Below are 23,617 nucleotides of genomic sequence, written 5' to 3'. Positions count from 1 at the left end.
GCATGATTTTTGAAAAACACTTTTGAAAAGGGAGTCGGGCCGAGTACCTAAACACACTTGTAGCCAAACAGCATTAAGGGGCGTTGCTTGGGATGCATATGTGTGGGGCAGGTCTATCCAGTGTTAATTTTGGCAGCAAATTCTGATGTAGTCTTAGTCTTTTGAATAACACACCATTTAGTTTTAGTCTTATTTTAGTCATCTGAAATATTTTAGTCTTAGTCTAGTTTTAGTCGACGAAATATCATAAGAGTTTTAGTCTTAGTCTAGTCTTAAGTTTTTTAGTCTGGTATGGAATGGTATTAAGGTTTGAATATGCAATACAGAGACAGATTTAACTCTTTCACCGCCAGCATTTTTAAAAAAAGTTGCCAGCCAGCGCCAGCGTTTTTCATGATTTTCACCAAAGTTTAATGCCTTCCAGAAAATGTTCTTCTTTAAATAAATAAACATACAATATACCAAATGAAAGAACAGACCCTCTGCTTTCAAACAAAAAAAAACCGTTTCATCCTACCTTTAGTGGTTCTTTTGCAATCAGCTTTTGAATATGGGTAGGTTTTTGCAAAAACACCATATTTTGAGCAAAAAGCAGAGATAATTCCATTTTTATGACGGATTTTTCATAGAGATCCCATTCAGAGCGATCTTTAAAACAGACACGGACATGCAGCAGCTTGCCATAGGGCAATACTTCCGGTTTTAAAAAGTTGCATAAAAAGTTGGATAATACCGGTATTGCGGAAAGACGGAAAATCTCGTCATTGGCGGGGAAGCGTTTTCTCTTAATTGACGAGATATCTCGTCAATGGCGGGGAAAGAGTTAATGGTTGTTAAAGAAAACACATATTTTATTTTATTCTTAATGTCAAAAAAACTGACCGTGGCTTTTTCACAAAAGATAATATCACATAAAATAAGCATAAGGCCCGCTCTACCTAAAAAATATCCATGGTCCCTGAAAAAGATATGCATTGTCCCTAAATGACATGCACACACAGATACACACGCGCGCAGACACACAGACAGAGACACACACACGCACTTACACATGCACTTTGTCCAGTCATGTAAAACCACAACATCTACTATAATAGTAACGTTACACATTTCATTCAATTTGAGGACACTGAATATTTATACTCAGTATTAATTCAGACAACCCAATACAATCAATACAGTTCAGATGTGTATTCCTTTCGTTTCTATGTTATACCAAGATTAGCGAAAACACGGTGGTTTATCTTATAAAATAACCTTAGCGTGCATGTTTACCTTCGCATGTATTTCTGGATGAGTCGTCTTTACAGGCTGTCGTCTTGTCATATTTGAAGTGTGACCAGATTAGACGCTAGCTCTGACATTGTTGTTGTTAATGAGACATGTCTTCAGACCGGGTGCATCGCAACACGTTAGCGTGTTGCTAACGAGCGAAGTCATCTGAAATCAGCCAAAGCTGGGTAACGAAGACTGTACAACTAAATATAATGTAAACAACCTGTCGTGAAAACGAATTTTGCCGCGGGTTTTTAAAATGCCTCTACTGCCTGCTGCCTGCGTAGATCAACCTACCCTCAAAGATTCGCTCTGATTGGATCCCACAAAACTTTCCCCACAAAATGAGTAGCTCTGATTGGATCTCTTCTCCATTCGTCCCTCCCTAACATTTTCGTCTTATTTTTATTCGTTGACTAAAGTGTCAGTTATATTTCGTTACAGTCTTCGTCGTCATATCTGACTTTTATTTAGTTTTTATTTAGTCTTCGTCCGTGAAAAAAGGTTCGTTGACGAATATTTTTCGTCATCGTCTTCGTCAACGAAATTAACACTGGGTCTATCAAAAAAAAGGTCCAGTTTTATTGGGGTAGGGGCGTGTTTGTTTAGGTGATTTCAAATATCAACATTCAAGATCATGCACCCTGCCTTTAACTTGTAAAACATGCATTTCTGAAATGAAAATAAACAAAGCAAAATCATTGAGAAGTGATCCATGTGCTGTGTCAAAAGAAAAATCATGCAAATATAACCAAAGATCTGTGCAAAACAAAATATCAAAGCATTCGATTTTAGCTTAGGTTCTCTGTGCTGGTCTGGATACCTGTGTGACTATAGGAGGAACGTATGGGCTGGACATTTGTTCCTGTTGAAGGTTGACTCTGTATTCAGTCACTTCACCCCTGACGTCTTTGTCCCGTGGTGTCTCCCAGCTCACTTTGAGAGAGGATGAGGATACAGCGGTCACTTGAGGAGAAGCCATAAACTCTGGCACTGTGAAATAACACAAAATAAATTAACTTACTAATGTGGTTAGTTAAAGTAACAATAGAAATAAACACCCTACTAATGTAAGGTGGACTGGTTTAAGCTGGTCTCCCAGACTGGTTTTAGTTGCTAAAAAAGCAGGCTGGCAGACCAGCTGGACCAGGCTGAAAAACCAGCTTCACCAGCTTTGCAAGGCTGGGAGGACCAGCTTAAACTAGCTACTAGTACCCCACGGTTTAGGTTGGGCCAGCTCACCTCACTTTGGCTTGGTTAGCTTTTCTATCTGGTTTAGTAACACTTCAGAGTGAGAGGGATTATAGGCGTGTTGCTATATTTGCGCTGCCTACTGCTGTGACTTCATACGAGTGAGAGCGTTGTTGGAATGCTATACATCCCCATGCATTCATTTATTTCTCAGTCGGCCACAAAATTAAAATTGACCCCAACACATAGATGTTTGCACATCGCGTTTATCAGTACCTCTGTCTCACATGACAGTTTCTGTACAAACACCCATACCGTCAGTCGACGCTCATTTAAGTTGCGTTTAAGCATATATGTGGACGTGCACATGGCAAATGTGCCGCCACAAAATGCAAGTCTGGAAAAAAACTGTTATGGTGCTCCTGATTCACAACCTGTGGATGTTTTTCATTGCTAAAAGGGAGTTTGGGAACTTACAGCAAAGCACAGATGACCACAGGTTTACTCGAGACAGCGCAAGCTAGCATGAAGGTAAAGCTAATCTTTTACATTATAGCAATGACGCTGGTACTGACGATTCTCTCAGACCAATCAGTGATCTACAGGGTTCGAGTCACTTGGAACCCCAACCGAGGTGGCACTGAAAAAAGTATTGGGTACAACGTACTGCACCCAGTGGAAAAGCCCCCGAAAGCAAGCTGACCTGACCCAAACCGTGGGGTACTATGCAATGGAAAAGCACCATTATACCAGCTAAGACCAGCAAAGCTGTACAAATTTCAAGCTTGGTCAAGCTGGTTTAAGGTGGTTGGAAACCCTGACCAGCTAAAAAGTGTCAAAAAACCCGTCTTGGGAAAAGAAAGTCGGACCAAGTACCTAAACACACTTTTAGCCAATCAGCAGTAAGCGGCGTTGCCTGGGTTGCGTATGTGTGGGGCGGGTCTATCGAAAAAAGGTCCAGATTTTATTGGGGTAGGGGCATGTTTGTTTAGCTGATTTCAAAGATCAAGATCATGCACCCTGCCATTAAGTTAGTAAAACATGCATTTCTGAAATGAAAGGAAACAAAGCAAAATTATTGAGAAGTGGTCCATTTGCTGTGTCAAAAGAAAAATCATGCAAATGTAACCAAAGTTCTGTGTAAAACAAATCTACAGTGTTCGGGTCGGCTGGAACCCCAACCAAGGTGGTACTGAAAAAAAGGAATAGGTACAACGTACTGCACCCAGTGGAAAAGCCCCCAAAAGCAAGCTTACCTGACCCAAACCGTGGGGTACTATGCAATGGAAAAGCACCATTATACCAGCTAAGACCAGCAGAGCTGTACAAACTTCAAGCTTGGTCAAGCTGGAATTTTTTTATCAAACAATAAGGGTTATAATAAAAAAAAACAAAGAACAGAAAATATATTTTGATAAACAATTTTACCAAAGGGGTCATCATCATCTTTTTATAAAATGTTTGCTTTAAAAGTACATGTTTAAATATTTTACAGTAAACCAAGACAACAATACTACTGATTTTCCCTCTTAACCTCTTATGCATTCGCTTCTTTTAAAAAAAAAGTCATAGCGAATCTAAAATAGATATAGTTCATGAAGCCTTTGCTAAAAAAAAACAAAGTTTGGTCTCATTTGAAAGCAGACACTTGGTCGTGTACTGTAAAGACAGAAATATTGTTTTGTGATATAACATTTTACATGGAAACTCACAAACTCAAGTGTTTCTCGTCAAACAAAAAACAAGCCCAAAAAATAAAAATAGTTTGGTATGATTGTCAAAATATGGAGAGGAAGTTGACAGAAACACTAAATGGATCTCCTATTTGTGGCCGCACTGCTTCTTCCTGTGATGCACTTGTGGTGAAAATGAATCCTGCACAAACAATCCCCTCACATGTTTATGCTAATTCCTAGTTTCCGTATTTCAGGAACTGTCATTCTACGCTGTAACACTACCCATATATCCTCTCTCTGCTTAATAAGCATCCCCTCCAAATCATTCCTCCGGGACCCCTATCTAAATAAAAACCGAAGATGCAAAGCTTTCTCAGAGGTACTGAACAATGTTTGTGCCCTATGAAACACAAAACCTGTTTATTGCAAACTGTTTGGATTGTTGTTTAGCATAATTTGTTTCATAATCTCTTTGGATATAAAATTAAATGAAAAGAGGTTCCCGTTTAATGCAATCTTTCAGCTTGGGCCTTTTTAAAGCGACACTCCAGACAAATATCAAAATTACCCCATGATGTACTCAACCAAGCAATCAGAGATACACACATCCATCAGCTTTCAGACAAACGCATTTGGAGTTATTTTAGTAAATGTCTTTGCTTTTCCAAGCTTATACTGGGAGAAAACAAGGATCAGGCCCAAAAAGTGCATCCATCCCTTAAAGAAGCAATCCACACGACTCTAAGGGGTTAATAAAGGCCTTTTGCGTGTAATCGATGCAATATTGTAAAAAACAAAATCCATATTTTTTACTTTATAAATTATAATAACTAGCTTCCAGTAACAACGCCATCTTGGATTCGATTTGTGATGGCAACGAGCGCTCACCACATTAAAACTCTTGCGTGAATTGCTTAAGTCCAATATACCGCCATTACTGATAACTGAAGTTTGAAATATTGATATTTTCCTTACAATATCGCATCAGTTACCCACAAAATATCTTTATTAACCAACTGGAGTCATGTGGATTTCCTCTCTGAAGGATGAATGCACTTTTTTGGGGTATAAGGTCAAAAGTTGATGCCTGTTTTCTCCTATTACAAGCTTGGAAAAGCAAGGACATTTACTAAAATAACTTGAAATGTGTTTGTCTAAAAGATGATTGACATATGTATCTCGGATTGCTTGAGGGTGAGTACATCATGGGGTAAAATTGATATTTGGCTGGAGTATCCCTTTCTTTTAAAAACAAGAAATCCGAAAAAAAAACCACAAGTTTTGTATTTTGCTGTATACTCTTTAGGTTGAAAATTATATTAAGTATGTTTGGTTGTCAACATGCATACTAACCTCCCTCTGCCGTACGCCCCACAGCCCAATCTGACTGGGTACCGCCCGCCATGTTAACCGTAAGCACTCTGAAGTGGTAAGTGGAATAGGGTTCGAGATTCGACACCACCGCAGTGCTCTCAGGTGGGGTTAGAGCATTCTCATTGGCCGAACTCATCGATGACATTGGATTGAGCCAACCGCTACTGAGGAAAACCCTTTGCTCAGGACCGTGATTGGTGGAATTTCCCTGCGACTCATTTAGCAGCTGCATGAACAGCTCATACCTGATAATTATACCTGGAGAGAAATAATAAAACATGCATGAAACATATATATATATATATATATATATATATATGCCAATAACTTCTACATCGCATATTAAGGCTTAGAAAGAGGCAGATATTGAGATGTAAGACCGCCCGTTGACAATGCACAATTACAGCTTCTGCATGAAATTATGTAGAAAAGAGAGGAAGATCGAGGGAATCAGATAGACACAATTAAACCGAGAGGAAATTCATTGCGAGAAATCTCTGAGGGCACTTTATAATGGTCCACGTTAATGAGCTAATTTGGGAAAAAGCATGATAACCGGCATTAAAGTCATTGATATACAGAGGGCTATTTTGCGACGCTTTCAATGGCGCGAGGCGCAATACGTAATTGTGAGCTGCAATCAACTGTTTTGAATGTGAAATGTTTCTTTCTGCTGCGTACTCCCATCAGTTTATATTGCGAAATGAAGCATGGCCCGAGCCTTAATCAAGCCTCTTGGTTGTAGATTAAAGTTCGTAAGGAATTAATTTTCATCCCGGCTGAGATCAAATAGCATCTCTGTAATAGTATTTCTCATTATTGTAATGATGTAGCTGGAGACAGTTGAAAAGACAGCCGTTTCAGCCCCGCCACGAGCATTAAAGAATCGCTGCTAAACTAAATAAGTCGATGTATAACATTATTGCAACTTCCTTAGAAATGCTACGGTCATGGGTTTGAGTCGAACACAAATGTGAAAACCCAAGTAATTTTTGTGATTTGCGGTTTTCTAAATCATCCAAAAAATGTAAAGAACCTTCCTTGTAAAAATATATCCTTGAAATCTCTATGTAAGATCACCAATTCGATGTGAAATCAAACTTTGATGCTCCTAATCTCATCATTAGATTATCAGACTTCAACCTGGATTTCACAGACAGGGTCACAATAAAAAACAAAGCAAACTACTAAGTGTGCGTTCACACCAGACGCGGTAGATGCGGCAAAAATGCGCTATTCGCGTGTAGTTGAACGCTTGAACATTTTGGGCCCTATCTTGCACCCAGTGCAATTGACTTTGTCAGTGATGCATGTATCATTCGTATTTTGCACCGGCGCACAGCGGGTTTTTCCCTCCACAGACGCACGTCGGCAAACTAGGGAATGAACTTGCGCTCCCTGGGCGGTTCAGCGCAAAAAAGGAGGCGTGTTCCGGCGCAAACCATCCCTGATGCTATTTTGCAGTTTCAAAAAACAATTGCGCCACTGACCAAAAAAAACTAGTGTAAAGTCAGTGGCGCGTTGCACGTGGTTCATTATGCTATTTTAAGCGCGCATGCTTGACCATAATGTATAGCGTGCACAACGCGCACACACTTTGCTTATCTAATCTACACAGATGCAACGGTTATTTTTGTAAATCATAAATTGTTACAATAAAAAATATTATCACATGAGATAAGGGGAATCATAGTGGTGAGCATTGTGGTGATAGTTTTTATTTATTGTGTGGCTGCGTTAAAAAATTCTCATGCAAATAACGATTAAAATATTTTCATAAGTTTGTTATGTGGCTGTATTATGTTTATTTTATGTAAATAATAATTAAAATGTTTTCATAAGAAACCTTAATGTATATGAACTTGATTTGTAAGTTTAATTTGGGGTTGGACCTTGCTTGCGTTTCTTGGGTCCGATTTCAAAGCCCCCAAACCCTTTCAGCGGTGAGGGTGGACGCAGCAATGTCCTCTGCTGGCGTCATGTGCTGTGTAGAGGCAGATTCACCTCCCGTTACACGGCGTGCCCGATTTATGCTGGCAAGCTTGGGATTCCCCCGTCTCCTGACATCATTGTAGCGCTTGGCGCAACGATGGGGATGCCAGCTGATGAGACAATTGTGGCTATTTCCTCTCACGCCTGTTTAACCTACGCTGATTTGGGCGGGTTTCTCCCATCCCCATACAAAACAACTTCTCTGTCTTTGACTGCTCTTACAAGAACGTCGGTCTCCTCGGCTGTGAACCGCTCCTGGCGTGCGCCTGGTAAATCCGTCATAATAATAGCAACCCGCCATGGAACTTGCGCACTTGCGTTTAAAGGGAATGTTGGATGACCTTCTGATTGGTTTATTTGACGTTACGCCCAAACCACACCTATGAATAATGAACCTACTTCAGACCAACCCCTTATTGATTTGCGCCTGGCGCAAGAGTTATTTCTCCCGCCGGGAAAATAGCAACAGCGCCCAAGATCCGCCCACAAAGTCACATGCGCTTTGCGCTTCGCACTTGCATTTCAGATCGTTAAAATAGGGCCCATTGAGTTTACTCACTTCATTTGCCAGTGAAATTCTAGTCATTCGAGACATTCACGCGGAAATTTGCGTCATGGGAAGGGCTTCTGCGACTCCGCTCGCTTCCTGTAATCACGTCACTACTAGAGCAAGCTCTTAATTGCTTAAAGCGGCGTGAATATCCGCCAAAGTTCAGATTTTTCAACTCTCATTTTGCAACACTCTTTGCATTGACTTAATATGTAAATCACTCGCGCTTGCCGCCTATTCCGCGTCTGGTGTGAACGCACAGTAAAAACAAACAAAACAAAAAAATAGCTAAAATGCATGAGTGCATCATTACCATTGGCCAACGTTGGAGGATCCCAGTCCACCTTGAGTTGTGTGGGCCCTAAGGTTGTGATTCTGGGTGCAGGTTGCTGTTGTGGGGGGATCTGAGCAGTAAGCACGATCAGATCCTCGCTGCGAGAACATCCTCCATTAGTGCAGGCCAGCAGGCTGAAGTTGTATCGAGTGAAGGGATGCAGATCCTCAGCAGAAGCCTCTGTTTGAAGTCCCGTGTAGTGGATCCTCTCTTCTCCCGTCAGATCTTTTATTGAGCTCAGCGTGTAGTTCTCTATCAAACCGGTGGCGTTTAGGGGTTCAGTCCAGTTGAAGGAGGCGCTGGTGGGCCTCGCTCGACCCATGAGGTTGAGTTGGAGTTCCTCACGCTCGGGCACAGCAGACAGTGTGCGCACGCTGACCGAGGTACTGCTGGTGTTAGCCCGGATATTGCTGGTGATGAGCTGGTAAGAGTATAAAGTGTATGGTAACAAGCTTGTGTCTGTGTAAACCATAGACCCTGTATCAGAGAGAGAACAAAAAACTTGCATAAGATATAATGCTACTGTCCCATATTCTGTATGTGACCCTGGACAACAAAACCAGCCATAAGGGTCAATTGAAATTGAGATTTATACATAATCTGAATAAATATGTTTTCATTGTCAGGAATCTCAGGATAAAGACATTATTTGGCCGAGATACAACTATTTGAAAATCTGGAATCTGAGGGTGCAAAAAAATCCAAATATTAAGATAATTGCCTTTAAAGTTGTCCAAATGAAGTCCTTAACAACACATATTACTGATGATAAATACATTTTCTATTTCTGGTAGGAAATTTACAAAATATCTTCATGGAACATTATCTTTACTTAATATCCTGATGACTTTTGGTAATATTGACCCATACAATGCATTGTTGGCTATTGCTACAAATATACCCGAGCGAGTTATGACTTTAGGACACTTTCATTAGTCCTAAATTCAGCTCCATATTACTATATTTCTTAAAGGGACACTCCACTTTTTTTTGAAAATATGCTAATTTTCCAGCTCCCCTAGAGTTAAACATTTGATTCTTACTGTTTTGGGATCCATTCAGCCAATCTTTTGGTCTGGCGGTACCACTTTTAGCATAGCTTAGCATAATCCATTGAATCTTATTAGACCATTAGTATCACGCTCAAAAATAACCAAAGAGTTTCTATATTTTTCCCATTTAAAACTCGACTCTTCTGTAGTAACATTGTGTACTTAAACCGACAGAAAATAAAAAATTGCGATTTTCTTGGCTAGGAACTATACTCCCATTTTGGAGTAATAATCAAGGACTTTGCTGCTGTAACAAGGCTGCAGGAGGCGCAATGATATTACGCAGCAGCCAAAAATAGTCCCCTTAATAACTTTCAATGGCAGGGGACTATTTTCAGGCACGGCGTAATATCTAAAATGAGCATATTTTCAAAAAAGTGGAGTGTCCCTTTAACTTATATTTATCATAAACTTCAAACTTTTTCTTGTTTGCTTTTATAGTGCAGCATTTACGCTTTTATTGTTGCTTATTCTCATTGAAATCCAGTAAGACATGGATTCAAGTTTCTTTTTATTCCAAAACAGTAATATTGCACAAAAAATAGCACAACACACTGACCGAATGGGAACTGACTGTGTCCGACGTGGACAACCTCTAAATCTCTGAGCAGCGTGTACGTCAGGGCGTTGCTGTTGGGTGAGTCGGGGGGCTTCCAGCTTAACTCGATGGCTGTGGAGTTCAGGGGCCGGCCGCGTGGAGGTGGCTGCTGTCTGGGATCTGGACAAAAGTAAATAAGTGTCATAAATACGGTAATAAATCTGCTTTATAAAACGGACAGAACTTCTGGAAGACGCAAAGTTAAAACACCAAAGCTGTTAGTGAATGAGAAAAATGTGCAGCAAATAAACTGGAGCAACAATTTGTTATGTGTAAAAATTGCTTACTTAATAAAAACACAATTCTGGAGAGGTACATTAGGGATCTAAGACTCTTTGAAGTTAAGTGCTGTATGCACTAAACCCAACACTGTAAAAAATAAGACGTAAAAATGGACGTACAGTAGCGTCCGTGACACCACCCATATAGGTTTGTGAAGAGCTTTTTTGAAACCCAAAGTCGCCAATGCCATCATGGAAGCAGGTTACCCATACAGCAAAAATACATTTCTCTGGCCAAAAATATATTTTAAATATATGCTAAATACATTTTGTAGAAGGTAATGCTCAATAAAATATCTTTTTAAAATTGGAAATACATTTAGTTTTAACCATCATATATCAACATATATTTCAAAATGTATTTCAAGGACAAGCAAATACATTTCTAATTTTAAATTACATAAGGCAAAAAGTTTATTCTTTGACATATTTTAAATATATGCTTAATACAAATTAATTTTATAAAGTATATTTTTGAAGTTGAAAATATATTTAATTTAAACCTTAGTTTTTAAACCTGTTATGTTTTCAAGCTCGTAAGATAAACAAGATAGTTTACAGGTTCGTGCAAAAACAAAAAGTTTTTCTTCCAAAGCGACATAAATATATTTTCTTGGATTGAAATATATGGAGGGCTAAATATATTTTTTAATGCTTTAAAATTAATTTATTTTTAAAATATATTTTAAAATAATGGAGCTGATGGTGTAGTGGACAGTGCTCCGACATATGGTGCGAGTTCGAATCCTGGCTTGAGGTCCTCTGCCGGCCCAATACCCCTCTCTCCACCCAATAAAGGCAAAATGGCCTGAATATATATATATAATATAAATATAAATGTATATATTTATTTATTTATTTATATTTATATACATATTATTTGGCCTTTTTTTGTATATTTAGAAATATATTTTTACCGTATGGAGTCGCACATCACTCACAGATAGCCAAAAATGGCAAAAGAGGCGGAATGTGGGTGGAGCTGAGGTTTCTGGTTGCTGAAACTACGCCCCCCTAGCTCAACAGTAGTGACAGCAGCAGCAGTTCACCAGTCACTCAAGTGGCCACGCCCTTAATTTAATTTAAGACTTAACATAGGTTTTAACAGATGAGTTACAAAAAAATTCACCCCTATATAAACACTTTTTGTACCAGGCTGTAAACATATTTATTTCTGCTGTAAAGTTGGGCATTTTAACATGGGGTGTCTATGGTACAGTATTGACTCCCTTTTAGAGCCGATGAAGATGAATTGCAGTTTAAGTCACTTCTTTGTTGTCTTCACGATACAGACCGAAAGATTGCCCCTTGCATTAAACACATAAACAGGTCACCTCTTGCTGAATGTTTAAATTGTAAATATGTACTGAACTCAACAAAGCATAGGCTCACGAGAGAAATATATAATCACAAATGTCCATCTAAAAAACATTCACTAAAACAATAAAATGTGATTAAATTTAAATGCAAGCTCGTGGGTACTGAATAAAATATGTAATAAATTTCACAGGCCGGCGTAAATACCACAGCATATGATTGACAGATAAGGGCTGACCCCTATGTATGTCTCGTCTGCATTAATACCGTAAACTTACAAAGCAATTTGACTATATTGGGAAAATATGCATTTAAATGATAAGATTTAATAAAGAAACTCTGTAATGTGATTTAAAATAAATTTTTGAGCCAAATGGTGAGTTGAGCCAAAGGGATTTATAACCTCTTGCATCCAGGTTACCACACTGTTAAAATAAAGTAGTTTAAAGACCCCATGAAATTGTTTGATGGGCACAGTTTTCTTTATGGTGTTAATGCATTTTCTATTTAAACCAGAAGTTGGTGTTGGACATTTCTAAAAAACAGCCAATAGCCTTTCATTTAAACTAGGGATGGGCATGATTAATCGACGATCGATAATTGATCGTTAAGAATTTAGTCGATGACGTTAATTTGTTATTGATTAATCGAATACTTTTTTTATCTAATGCAGGTTGCGTTGCCTAGTGAAGCGTGTGTCTTGAAGCAATTAAATTAATTTCACTGTGTGGCAGCAATTCAACATTTTACCACCAGGGTGCAATATTTGACACCATACTTCGTTATCTGTGACCTTCCGTTTTGATTTTAAAAAATTAATCATGAAGAGGTCATGATTTTTTGGAACAAATGAAGTCTCTGTTTAAGAATGCGGCTCGCAGTGGCAGGTTCAGCTGCTTAAGAGCACCGCATATTCAAGCACATATATGTTCCGTTTGCCTAAATAAATGTAGTTTAACTGTGTGCGACAAGTTGATCTTGTAATAGGTCTCATGGAGGAAAACACGCTGTATTCTTGTATTCAACATTTTTGAATTATAAAAGGTAAATAATTAGTTTTTATGATAAAAATATTAATGATTAATCGATAGTCGATTGTTAATTCTCCCGACAATCGACTAAAAAAATTTAATCGAATGCCCATCCCTAATTTAAACCACTTCCAAAATTAATTAAATTCAACTGAGTCAGGTGGCAAATATAATTAAATGTTTTTATTCATTTTGTTGGACAAAATATTGTATGCATGGTTTGCCTTTTTTTAAAGTAAAAAAAATTATATTCAAAATTAGGGATGCACCAATGTATCAGCCGATAATCGCTTCACCCGATAAAAGCAGTTTATCCCACTACCAGGCATTAAATATCAGTATATCAGCACAGAAATGTTGTATCATTGCATCCCTTTTCGAAATGGGCTTTTAGCATAAATCTGCTTTAAGTTTAAAAAAAAAAAAAATTAATGACCTTGCAGACGAAGCAGAGAAACATTTTGTGGGGTACAATAATTGTTATTATATATATAATAATTAATTGTCTATTTTAATGCATTATGTATTGTTTTATTTATTCCAGACCTTTACTGCAACCCAGGTAGTTGTTTGGATCCATGTGACTAGCGCCCTCCACACACACGTCACATTTCTCTCTGGTTACATACGGCTTGCACAGGCACTGCCCTGTCTGGGGGTGGCACGAGCCGTTGAATCCTCCCACAGGATCACATCCGCACGGCTCACACCTAGACACACAAGAGACACAAAACAAGAATCACTTCTCTTGACATTGTCTATATCTGTAAAGGACATGAAATCAGGAAATTAACCAAAAGTAACGGGTCCACTTTCATTTACAACCCCCAGCCCAATAAAACTTGTCACTGGCTACGAGTTGCAAAAAGTGAAAGTGTATGCGCGTTAGTTGGTGTGTGCGGTAAGGGGGGGACTCTCTAAACGGACACATTCACAGATGCACCTGTCATTGACACTTGTGAAAGGGGTGTAGTAGGGGATGGAGGAAAGGCCCTCAGGGGCCAGCGGCGGGTGATGTGAGGGCCAAACGCCTGACACCCTTGAAAGCAGCTGATAAAAGCCAGACTCTTAATGAGCCGACAATTTGTTCTGTCAACTGAGGGGCGTTTTGGGCTAACCCACCCGTTTTCCGATGTGGTTCGACCTTGACTCCTCAGAAGAACAAAACTTTTTTCGGTTGTTAGGGATGCCAAATGAAGGCTGATGACAACTCTGTTATCAGTATCAGGGTGATTCTCACGAACTTCAGATTTAGAAGGTGTCCAGCATCAGAATTTGTAAAAATCCCTTGAAGCCAATTTTTTTTGCACATGTAAGATTAAAGTCTAAACTTACAATAACCATTATTTTTAGAGGATATTCCTATAGAATTATTTACATTTTTTAGATGATAATTATCAAAATTATCATTACCGCAACATGATGTTACATTAAATATATGCATTTACAAACTCATGTTTCGGTAATGAGAACAATAAAGTTGTCTAGGTACTATGACAAACAAAATTATAACTTTTATCTGGAGAAAAAAAATAAGAACTGCTTACCTGTTAGCCATCTTGAGTATCACAGTCAATTATGTCCCTTCCAACAATTTTTTTTTTTTTTTTTTTATATGTTAGTTCCTTGAGGGCTTAAACAATGATTGGAAATTGTTGCGGAGGATGAGAAAATTGGTCTTGGACACATTTATATTCCTTATTATTGTCTCTACATTTACCAATGATCACCAAATACCACATGTTTCTTTACTGTAAATGTTTATAGTATAACATGCACTGAAGCTTTTTTATTTTTTAGATTTTTTAATTATAAATATTTCCATGTCAAAGAACCCAAATCCAGTCATGGACACGTTGCGGTAATGAAAATGTTCCCCTTAAATGTGGAAAAAACAAAAAAATTGGTTTGTATGATGTCATTTGAAATCATGTGCAAAATAGTACATGAAGAGATGTTTTTAACTGTATACTTCTTATTTTGATATTATTTACTTTTTTATCAAAATGTTTTATTAAACCTCATAAGTCTAATTTTGCGAAAATCACCCATCAATATTGCCAAGTTCCACATGCTTACGTTCTCCATATTGAAATATCGTAAATCAATAGCTTGCAGCTATAAGGATAAATAACTCCAGATTGTGCATCGATGTTGGTTTAGAACAGGTGTTGCAAACAGAAGTGGCTGTGAAGTTTGCAAACAAGAAATTTCAACCAATAAACATGTAGATTGCATTCTGCTGGTGCGAAGATATGAATATGACCTACTCGTATGCAAAACAAAACTTATTTTTTCTCCCAAGGTTAAACGATTACCCAAACGCAGCTCTTTTGGGTGATTTGCCGTGATGGGTAATCTTGTCTAACCATATTGTGCGTTTTTAACTACCTCTATTAGGCAGCCCACAGCAGCTGACCCAATATAAGAAAACGAAATAAGATGCATCGTCTTATTGATTCTGGGGCGGACAAATGAGTTTATAATATTTAGATAAAGAAATCTTTATTGTGTAGGATCTCCTCGTGCAGTTCAGCGTCTCCTCTAATCAGTTTAAATAGTTCATTTTTCATCCTGCAGCCGGATGGATTGTGTGTGCGCCGATCTGTCACGACATGTATGGATTAACAATTTGTGATGTCCGGTAGCCCTGTTGTTGATGTATTGAAAACATGCGCCTGTGCTATTTGCATCTCACCAGCCAACAATTAATGTTCCCCCTGCCGGCGGCGCATCTCAACATCATATTTTTTATTTGGGAAAACGCTTAAAAAGGTAAACGATGGTTGATGTGGGAACTGCTGATGATGTTCCCCACTGTTCCTTTTCTTCACCCAGCATGGCTGCCTTAGTTAAATGTCTCCTACGAGCCCATAGGAAGGTCATTCAATGAGACTTTCGAACGAAACGCCGAGACTTAAAATCAAAGTAAATCTGCTTTATGTGGGCAAAAAATGAAAAATAATTTTCCAGTCCACTCGCTCCTGAGAATGCCAAGTTTTGCATCTTTAACTTGGACCATATGTTCAAGCTGGGGAGCTGCGTTTGAGTATATCATTAAGACAGCAAACATATGATGTATTTACAACCTAATTGATGTATCCAACAAATCAACTATGTGGAGAGCATTAAAATGCAGCCTCATTTAGAGGCAGGAGACTTTAATGGCTGATTTGACCTTTGCTGGCTCCATATGAACCCGTGGGCCAGTAAGCAGCTAACTGGCTCAAATCGCGTTGAAAAGTGATGCGCATGATTTTCCAAATGGGCTTTATATGTACATTTTATGCATTTGGCAGATGCTTTTATCCAAAGAGACGTATAGGACATTCAAGCTACACATTTTTTATTAGTATGTGTGTGTTCATTGGGATCAAACCTATGACCTTTGTGATGCTAATGCAATGCTCTACCAGTTGAGCCACAGCAGCGTACTTAGGGGGTGTGCACACCAAAGCTTTTAAACGTGGCTGAAAATGCCAGGCGGACGCCATCTGCCAGCTTTTTTTTCAGCCGATTACCAGCTTTTTTCTGAGCACTTTGGTTGCTATAATACTTCTGCTTTATTTATCAGTCGTTGATGATGCGCCACCACCGGCGTAAAAAGCTTTGGTGTGCACGCCCCCTTATACTGAAAAATGCTTATTCACTACAACTATTTTCAACAGCGATTAACTTTCAACAGAGGATGCATTTATGTTTTTACTAGAAAATATGTGACCCTGCCTGTAAAAAGGGCACGCTCACATTATCCCAACCAAACGGTGCCCAACATCATATTTTTTATTTGAGAAAACGCTTAAAAAGGTAAACGATGGTTGACGTGGGAACTGCTGATGATGTTCCCCACTGTTCCTTTTCTGCACCCAGCATGGCTGGCGTTGTTAAATGTCTCCTACTAGCCCACAGGAAGGTCATTCAACGAGACTTTTGAACAAAACGGCAAGACTTAAAATCAAAGAAAATCTGCTTTATTTGAGAAAAAAAAAGAAAAATGATTTTCCAGTCCGCTGAATGATGCGCTGGTTGGTTGTTGTAATGTTTATCCCGCCCCTCCTCCACTTTGATTGGACGGACATTCTCCACCAGCGTAAAAGCTTTGGTGTGCACGCCCCCTTATACTGAAAAATGCTTATTCACTACAACAATTTTCAACAGCGATTAACTTTCAACAGAGGGTGCATGTATGTTTTTACTAGAAAATATGTGACCCTGCCTGAAAAAAGGGCACGCTCCCATTATCCCAACCAAACTGTGCACGTGCGTGTTTGACACCCAAAACCTGGTTTATTTGACTAGTGTGATCGCTCTGTACCGTGCCCTGGCACGGTTTGGTTAATCGCACCCTGGTTGGCTTGTAGAGGTGGGCTCGGGCGCGGCCCACTTGGGATCAGGCACGGAACGGGCAGTGTAATCGCAAATCGCAACAGAGCGCAGTTCAAAAGGAGAGACGTCAATTATGTAACCACTCACATTCATCTGCCTTCGGAAAAACCTTTTGATGCGGGCAGCTGGTTTACTTGAAAGTCCGAGCTGCATAGGCGACAGATTAACAAAGCAATATGTTGGGCATGTGAGAGGGCTGTGTGTCATCGCGCACCAAACAACTAAAATAAAAAAACAGACTTAAAGGGACAGTTCACCCAAAAATGAAAATAATGTCATTAATGACTCACACTCATGTCGTTCCAAACCTGTAAGACCTCCGTTCATTTTCAGAAACACAGTTTAAGTTGTTTTAGATTTAGTCCGAGAGCTTTCAGACCCTCCATTGAAAATCTATGTACGGTATACTGTCCATGTCCAGAAAGGTAAAAAACATCATAAAAGTAGCTCATGTGACATCAGTGGGTCAGTTAGAATTTGTTGAGGCATCAAAAATAAATTTTGGTATTAAAAATTACAAATTTATTCAGCATTGTTTTCTATCCCGAGTCTGTTGCGAATGCGCATGCACAGTGACGCTGCTGATGTACGACGTTGCTCACGTTTTATCCTCAGACATCTTTGCAAAGATTTTTATTTTTTTTTAAACAAAGTTAGGGCGCAAAAAAAAGTTGGGGGGCACCAGATAACACGTCAGCAGTGCCATACGTCAGCGGCGTCACTGTGCACACAGTTTACAAAAGACCTGGAAGAGAAGACAATGCTGAATAAAGTCGTAATTTTTGTTATTTTGTCTTACGAGTTTGGAATGACATGTGGCAGAGTCATTAATAACATTACTTTCATTTTTGGGTGAACTATCCCTTTAAGTCTGTTTTTTATTTTAGTTGTTTGGTGCACGATGGGTTCCAGTGTTAAGAGAGCGCTTTACTTCCTGTTTTTTTTTTAAATCGCATCCTAATGACAAAAGCGTGCCCGAGCTCGGATCGGTCAAAGTACAGTATTAGTGCGCACTTCTGGGGGAGTAGGGAGAGGGGAAAATCACGCTCGCGGCATAGTTTGGTTGGGTTCGGTATATGAGTGCACCCTAAAGTATTTTTTGGTGATTTACAGTTTTCTACATAAAATCATCCTACATCATACAGTATAAAGAACATTCTGTGAAAATATAACCTTGATATCTTTAATATTGACTAAGTAAGGCCATGTCAAAGATTAAAATCAATGATTTTGATCAACGACGTTTTTATCATCTAACTTAATTAGATCACGAGACTTCAGACTTCGCAGGCAGGGTGACAAAAATCTTTCTGTCTGGTAATACATGAAAACGTCTTTGTTGAACATGAGTGAGATAAGAGTGTTAGTCTAGCACTGACCTGCCAACAGCTGGATTAAAGCCAAAGAAGAGATTCTGGCACTGGTCGCACCTGCGGCCGGTCAATGAAGGGTGAGCACACACACACTGCCCAGAGTGAGCAGCACACACCTGGCCCACCGCTCCGACCGAGTGACAGTCGCACACTTCACAGTCACTAAGCCCAGTTTCCGACAGAAAGAAACCTGACACAAATGATGCAAGGAAACACGATGTCATTATGCGTTCATTGTGCAGTCCCATTTACTTTTTCTCCTGCTATTGTGTTAAAGGGACAGTTCAAGAATGAAAACCATTTTTTGAGCACCATTGACTTCCATAGTATTTTTATTCCTATATAGAAGTAAATGTTGCTCCTGATCGATTACAAATATCTTCCTTTATGTTCATCAGAACAAGGAAATGTATATAGGTTCGTACTTGAGAGTGAGTAAATTATGACAGAATTTTCATTTTTTGGGTTACTGTCCCTTTAAGAACGTAGTGGTCCACTTCTCTATCTATATCTTTGTAAGATAAAAGAACGAGCTGAATCTCAAGGGCTCCGTCAGGCTCCTGCGCGCATCAATCAGACAGGGGGCGCTGAGTTTGAGATGTTTCAATCACAGGCTGCTTCCCCTGCGGTGAAATACGACAGAGGGCCACCGTCAGGAGAGCCGGGGGAGGGCCCGCAGAAACACAGTCATCAGTCCCCCACCCTCCTTCAAATAGATCTCCCCCCTTTCCCTGTGCTTTCAATTTACTCCTGCCAGCCCCACTCTCCGTACACATGCTTTATGTTCCGGCATGGGCGGCAGAGGCATTGGTGAGCAGCGGGTACGCCTGCCCGCATTATTTCATCATGTGTGGAGGGGTTGGCTGTACATCCTTGTCTGGTTATTGAGCTTAGCACCCTCAAATCATTTGTTCCTATTGGTGGACGTTCGTGAGCACGGTTTTCCAGCACTGTTGGGTGGGTTGGACTAACTGGTTCAGATGGTTACCCGTTTAAATCACTGTGTGTCTTATTGTGTATGTTTTTTTTTGTAAAATGTAAAGAAAAATCTGTTAAGCAAGTACATCAAAAAGTACATTTGTATTGAAAACTGTCTCCTAACCTTACCATGATTCACAACTGAAAGTTTGTAATAATGAGTCAAAGGTTGAGTTTCCTAAGCTGAATTGTTAACGTCATTTGATTTCAAAACCCCCTTGGGTATGTAATGTACCATGCAATTTTATGTTTGTAACAGAGATGGCGATCTTTAGTTCCAATTACTTGATGATACACTGCAAAAAATGACTTTCTTACTTAATATTTTTGTCTTGTTTTCAGTAAATAATAAAAAAATTCTTAAATCAGGATGTATTTTATTGATGAGCCAAATGACCTAGAAAAATAAGTCTCATTTTTAGACCAAAAAAATCTGCCAATGGAATAAGAAAAATGTTCTTGAAATAAGTTTACTTTTTTCATAAACACTTAATTCAATAATTTTTTTCCATTGGCATATTTTTTGCCTGTTTTAAGCACTAATTCACTTCAATTTTATATTTTTTGTCTAAAAATAAATCATTTTGCTCATCAAGAAAATACATCTTAATTTAATATTTTAACTGTAAACATGACAAAAATACTAAATAAGAAAGTTTTTTTTTTTGCAGTGTTCACAAAAATATCTAAAAATTCTTCAATTAGGATGCTTTTTCTTGATGAGCAAAATGACCCAAGAAAATAAGTCTAGTTTTTAGACCAAAAATATCAAATTTAAATGATTTTGTTCATAAAACAAGCAAAGCAAAAAAATAAAAAATAATCAGCCAATGGGGTAAGCAAAAAAATCTTGAAAATTTTTCTTAAACACTAAATTCAAGAAATATTCAAGAAAATTTGCTTACCCCAATGGCAGATTTTTTTTTGCTTGTTTTATGCACAAAATCACTTAAATTTGATAGTTTTGGTCTAAAACTTGACTTACTTTGTTAGGTAATTTTGCGTATCAAGAAAAAACATCTCGATTAAAGAATTTTTAGATATTTTGTACTGAAAACAAGACTGGAAAGAAGATTTTCTGGAAAATAATTTCTGCAGTGTATACCCAAAGTTCAAATAAAAGCTGTTTAATATTAGTACGATGCAAAAAATATCAGTAAAAATACCTAAAAATTCTTAAATCAAGATATTTTTCTTGATGAGCAAAATTACCTAAGAAAATCGTTTTTAGACAAAATGTATCAAATTTAAGTGAATTTGAGGATAAAACAAGCAAAAAAAAATCTGCCAGTGGGGTACGCAATTTTTTCTTGATTTTTTCTTGAATAAGGTGAATAAACCCCATTTGCAGATTTTTTGCTTGTTTAATCCACAAATTCACTTGAATTTTATATTTTTTGTTTTAAAACTAGACTTATTTTCTTAGGTAATTTTGCTCATCAAGAAAATGCATCTTGACTTGAGAATTGCTAGATGTTTTTGCTGAAAAAAAGACAAAAATACTAAAAAAAGAAATTTTTTTGCAGTGTATAGATTTTGATTCATCGTGATTGAAGTTTTGTTAGGACAACCTTGTTTTTTAATGGAAGGGGGGAAAGCAGAAAGACCAGAAGATATATTCATTAAAGAAACCATTTCCTCTGTTCCACAATCCACAGACTCAGTTTTGCGCTAATTTCTTGTATTTTACTTACATTTATTCACAGCCAGGATAAAAGATATAGTTACATATTTTAAACATTGTTTTAGTTAGTCTTACTTTGTTACTTCACTGCAAAAATGACTAATATATTTGAAAATTTTCTTCACTGCAAAATATCTAATATTTTTAATCAAGATGTAAAACTATGCAATTTAAGTGAATTAGTGCTTAAAACAAGCAAAAAAATCTGCCAATGGAAAAACACATTTTTTTGCTGAATTTTTCTTGTATTAAGTAAATTCAAGAAAAAAAATCTTATTCCATTGGCAGATTTTTTTGCTTGTTTTAAGCACTAATTCACTTAAATTTGATATGTTTGTCTAAAAAATAGACTTTTGAAAATTTTCTATCTGTGACTTCAGTTACTATTTCAGATTCAGAAGTTAATACAAATTTCAATTCAGTTAGCAAATATTTGTATTTGTATTGATGAATATTTGTCTCAATATTCTACATTAAAAGTAATGTCTTTTTTTTATTCGAGCTACCGAAATTTTGCGAGCCATGTGTACTAATGAAACACACAATACTGTCCTTATTTGGACCTCAGATATCCAAAATACTAATACTGCCAAATCTCTAAAAAAGGAGTACTGTTAGGAATTGGAAGACCGTACTTGGCATGTAAAGGTGCAAGTTGGTTTTACAGTAAACTGAGATTTCTGATGGTTAATCTTCATTATAAGAGGACAAAGGGACCATCTGGTGCCGCCACACTGACCCTGTGGCCCCTGGCAGTGCACTTGTAGCACTTACTATACTGCAAAGAAACAAGGGAGCCCAAACATATCCAACCCCTCAAGTGCACTTGAGCCACGAGGCAAGCGCTGGCCCAGCAGCCATTGAGCGGGTTGATTGAGGGTGCATGAGGAATGGCCCGTAGCTATGCTAGTTAAACGCCGTGGGCCAAAGTGACTGCCAAAACACATTCAATTCCCAGGCACAATCTCGGATAAAACAAATAAAACAATGCAACAGCTTGTGCGGCCAAGAACAAATAAGAGAGAGTCATTAGTTAAGGAAAGGAAGAGGGCACTTTGTAATTCAAAAGATGCAGATATTTCAAATGCAATGGGCACCAGCTAGAAATCACAGGAAACAGCAAAAGCGATGACTCCACCGGCATCATCAACATGGTATAATGAGTTTACAACAACTTCCCTCGCATACATACTTAGATCACATACAGGATAAGAGCACCCACCTGGTTTACAGGTTCCGCAGTCTCTGCCATAGCGGGTAGGCAGGCACACACACTGACCGCTCCCGGAATCGCACGTGGTTGCAGGCACGATGCCAGCAGGGTCGCACTGGCACGGTTGGCATCCATGCTTGGCATTGGCAGAACTCAAGTTGTAGGTGTGGGCAGAGCATCGGTTACACCGTAACCCTTCTACGTTACTTTTGCATGCGCACTGCCCGGTGGTCTCATCGCACACGCCCGAGCCATTTACCGTGCCCTTGACCTCACACCCGCAAGGCAAGCAGCCCAAAGAGTTGCCGCGGTCCAGGCTGTGGTATCCATCGCGGCATACATCACACCGTCTGCCTTCCACATAAGGTTTGCACTTACACTGTCCCGTAACCGGATCGCAGGAAGTACCGGTTACGGATCCGATCGGACTGCAGGCGCATGGCATGCAAACACCACTGCCAGGCATACCGTAAAATTGAGGGACACAAGTGTCACAGAGAAGGCCTTGCATGCCGTCTTTGCACTCGCACTGGCCTGTGAAGGGGTTGCAGAATTGGTGCAGGGAGCCACGTGGGTCACAGCCGCAGGGAATGCAGCCGTCTGGATGTGTGTGATCGAGGAATTTAAAGCCGTAGTTGCAGCGGTCACAGGTTAGACCTAAGGATGAGAGAGAGGAGCTTACTATTAGTGCTCATTCATAAACATTTGTACTCATGGCACATCCAGTGGAAAAGACTTAGGCCACCATATGCCACCATTAGATTTGTTGTGTTTTTGCAATAGTATAGTGACCATATATAATCATTTATGGGTCTCTTTATTACAATACAACCAGAATCACCTACATTTACACATGAATTTTGTAAATCTGCATTTTACTTATTTTCTTCCTAAAAGGGTTTATCAACATCTACAATTATTTAAGGGCACCTATTATGCCCATTTTTACAAGAGGTAATATAAGTCTCAGGTGTGCCTAAAATGTGTCTGTGAAGTTTCAGCTCAAAATACCCCACAAATCATTTATTATAGCATGTCCAAAATGCCCCTATTCGGTTGGGAGCAAAAAAGCGCTGTTTTCATGTCTGTACCTTTAAATGCAAATAAGCTACTGCTTCTCACTCCCTTACCAACAGACGGTAAGCGCTTTTGGTTAAAATAGATCTGATTTCTGTGAATACAGTCCGAGACAATAGTATTTAGCCATATTAGCGCTGCAATGTGCTATCAAACACATTAAGAAAAGTTTTGGGTAAAATGAACAGGTCAGTCAATAGCCATGGGCGGTGCTTTGTTTGTGTGACATCACATT

General features: G+C 38.8%; 1 protein-coding gene across 1 annotated transcript in view; it reads right to left on the bottom strand.

The window, feature by feature from the left end:
• The window catches only part of ush2a (Usher syndrome 2A (autosomal recessive, mild)), a 328,961-nt gene that overhangs the window by 254,739 nt on the left and 50,605 nt on the right, over positions 1-23,617 (bottom strand). Inside the window, exons 12-18 of the mRNA XM_065288316.2 lie at positions 22,315-22,962; positions 18,437-18,620; positions 13,218-13,381; positions 10,004-10,162; positions 8,372-8,869; positions 5,496-5,774; positions 2,099-2,268 (exon numbers count right to left, since the gene is read on the bottom strand). Coding sequence (XP_065144388.2) covers positions 2,099-2,268; positions 5,496-5,774; positions 8,372-8,869; positions 10,004-10,162; positions 13,218-13,381; positions 18,437-18,620; positions 22,315-22,962 — 2,102 coding nt within the window. The remainder of the gene's footprint in view (positions 1-2,098; positions 2,269-5,495; positions 5,775-8,371; positions 8,870-10,003; positions 10,163-13,217; positions 13,382-18,436; positions 18,621-22,314; positions 22,963-23,617) is intronic.

Source organism: Paramisgurnus dabryanus, chromosome 17, assembly GCF_030506205.2.
Source record: "Paramisgurnus dabryanus chromosome 17, PD_genome_1.1, whole genome shotgun sequence".
Taxonomy (NCBI): domain Eukaryota; kingdom Metazoa; phylum Chordata; class Actinopteri; order Cypriniformes; family Cobitidae; genus Paramisgurnus; species Paramisgurnus dabryanus.
Note: the sequence above shows the minus strand (reverse complement) of the source record. Positions and strands in the feature narration are given on the sequence as shown.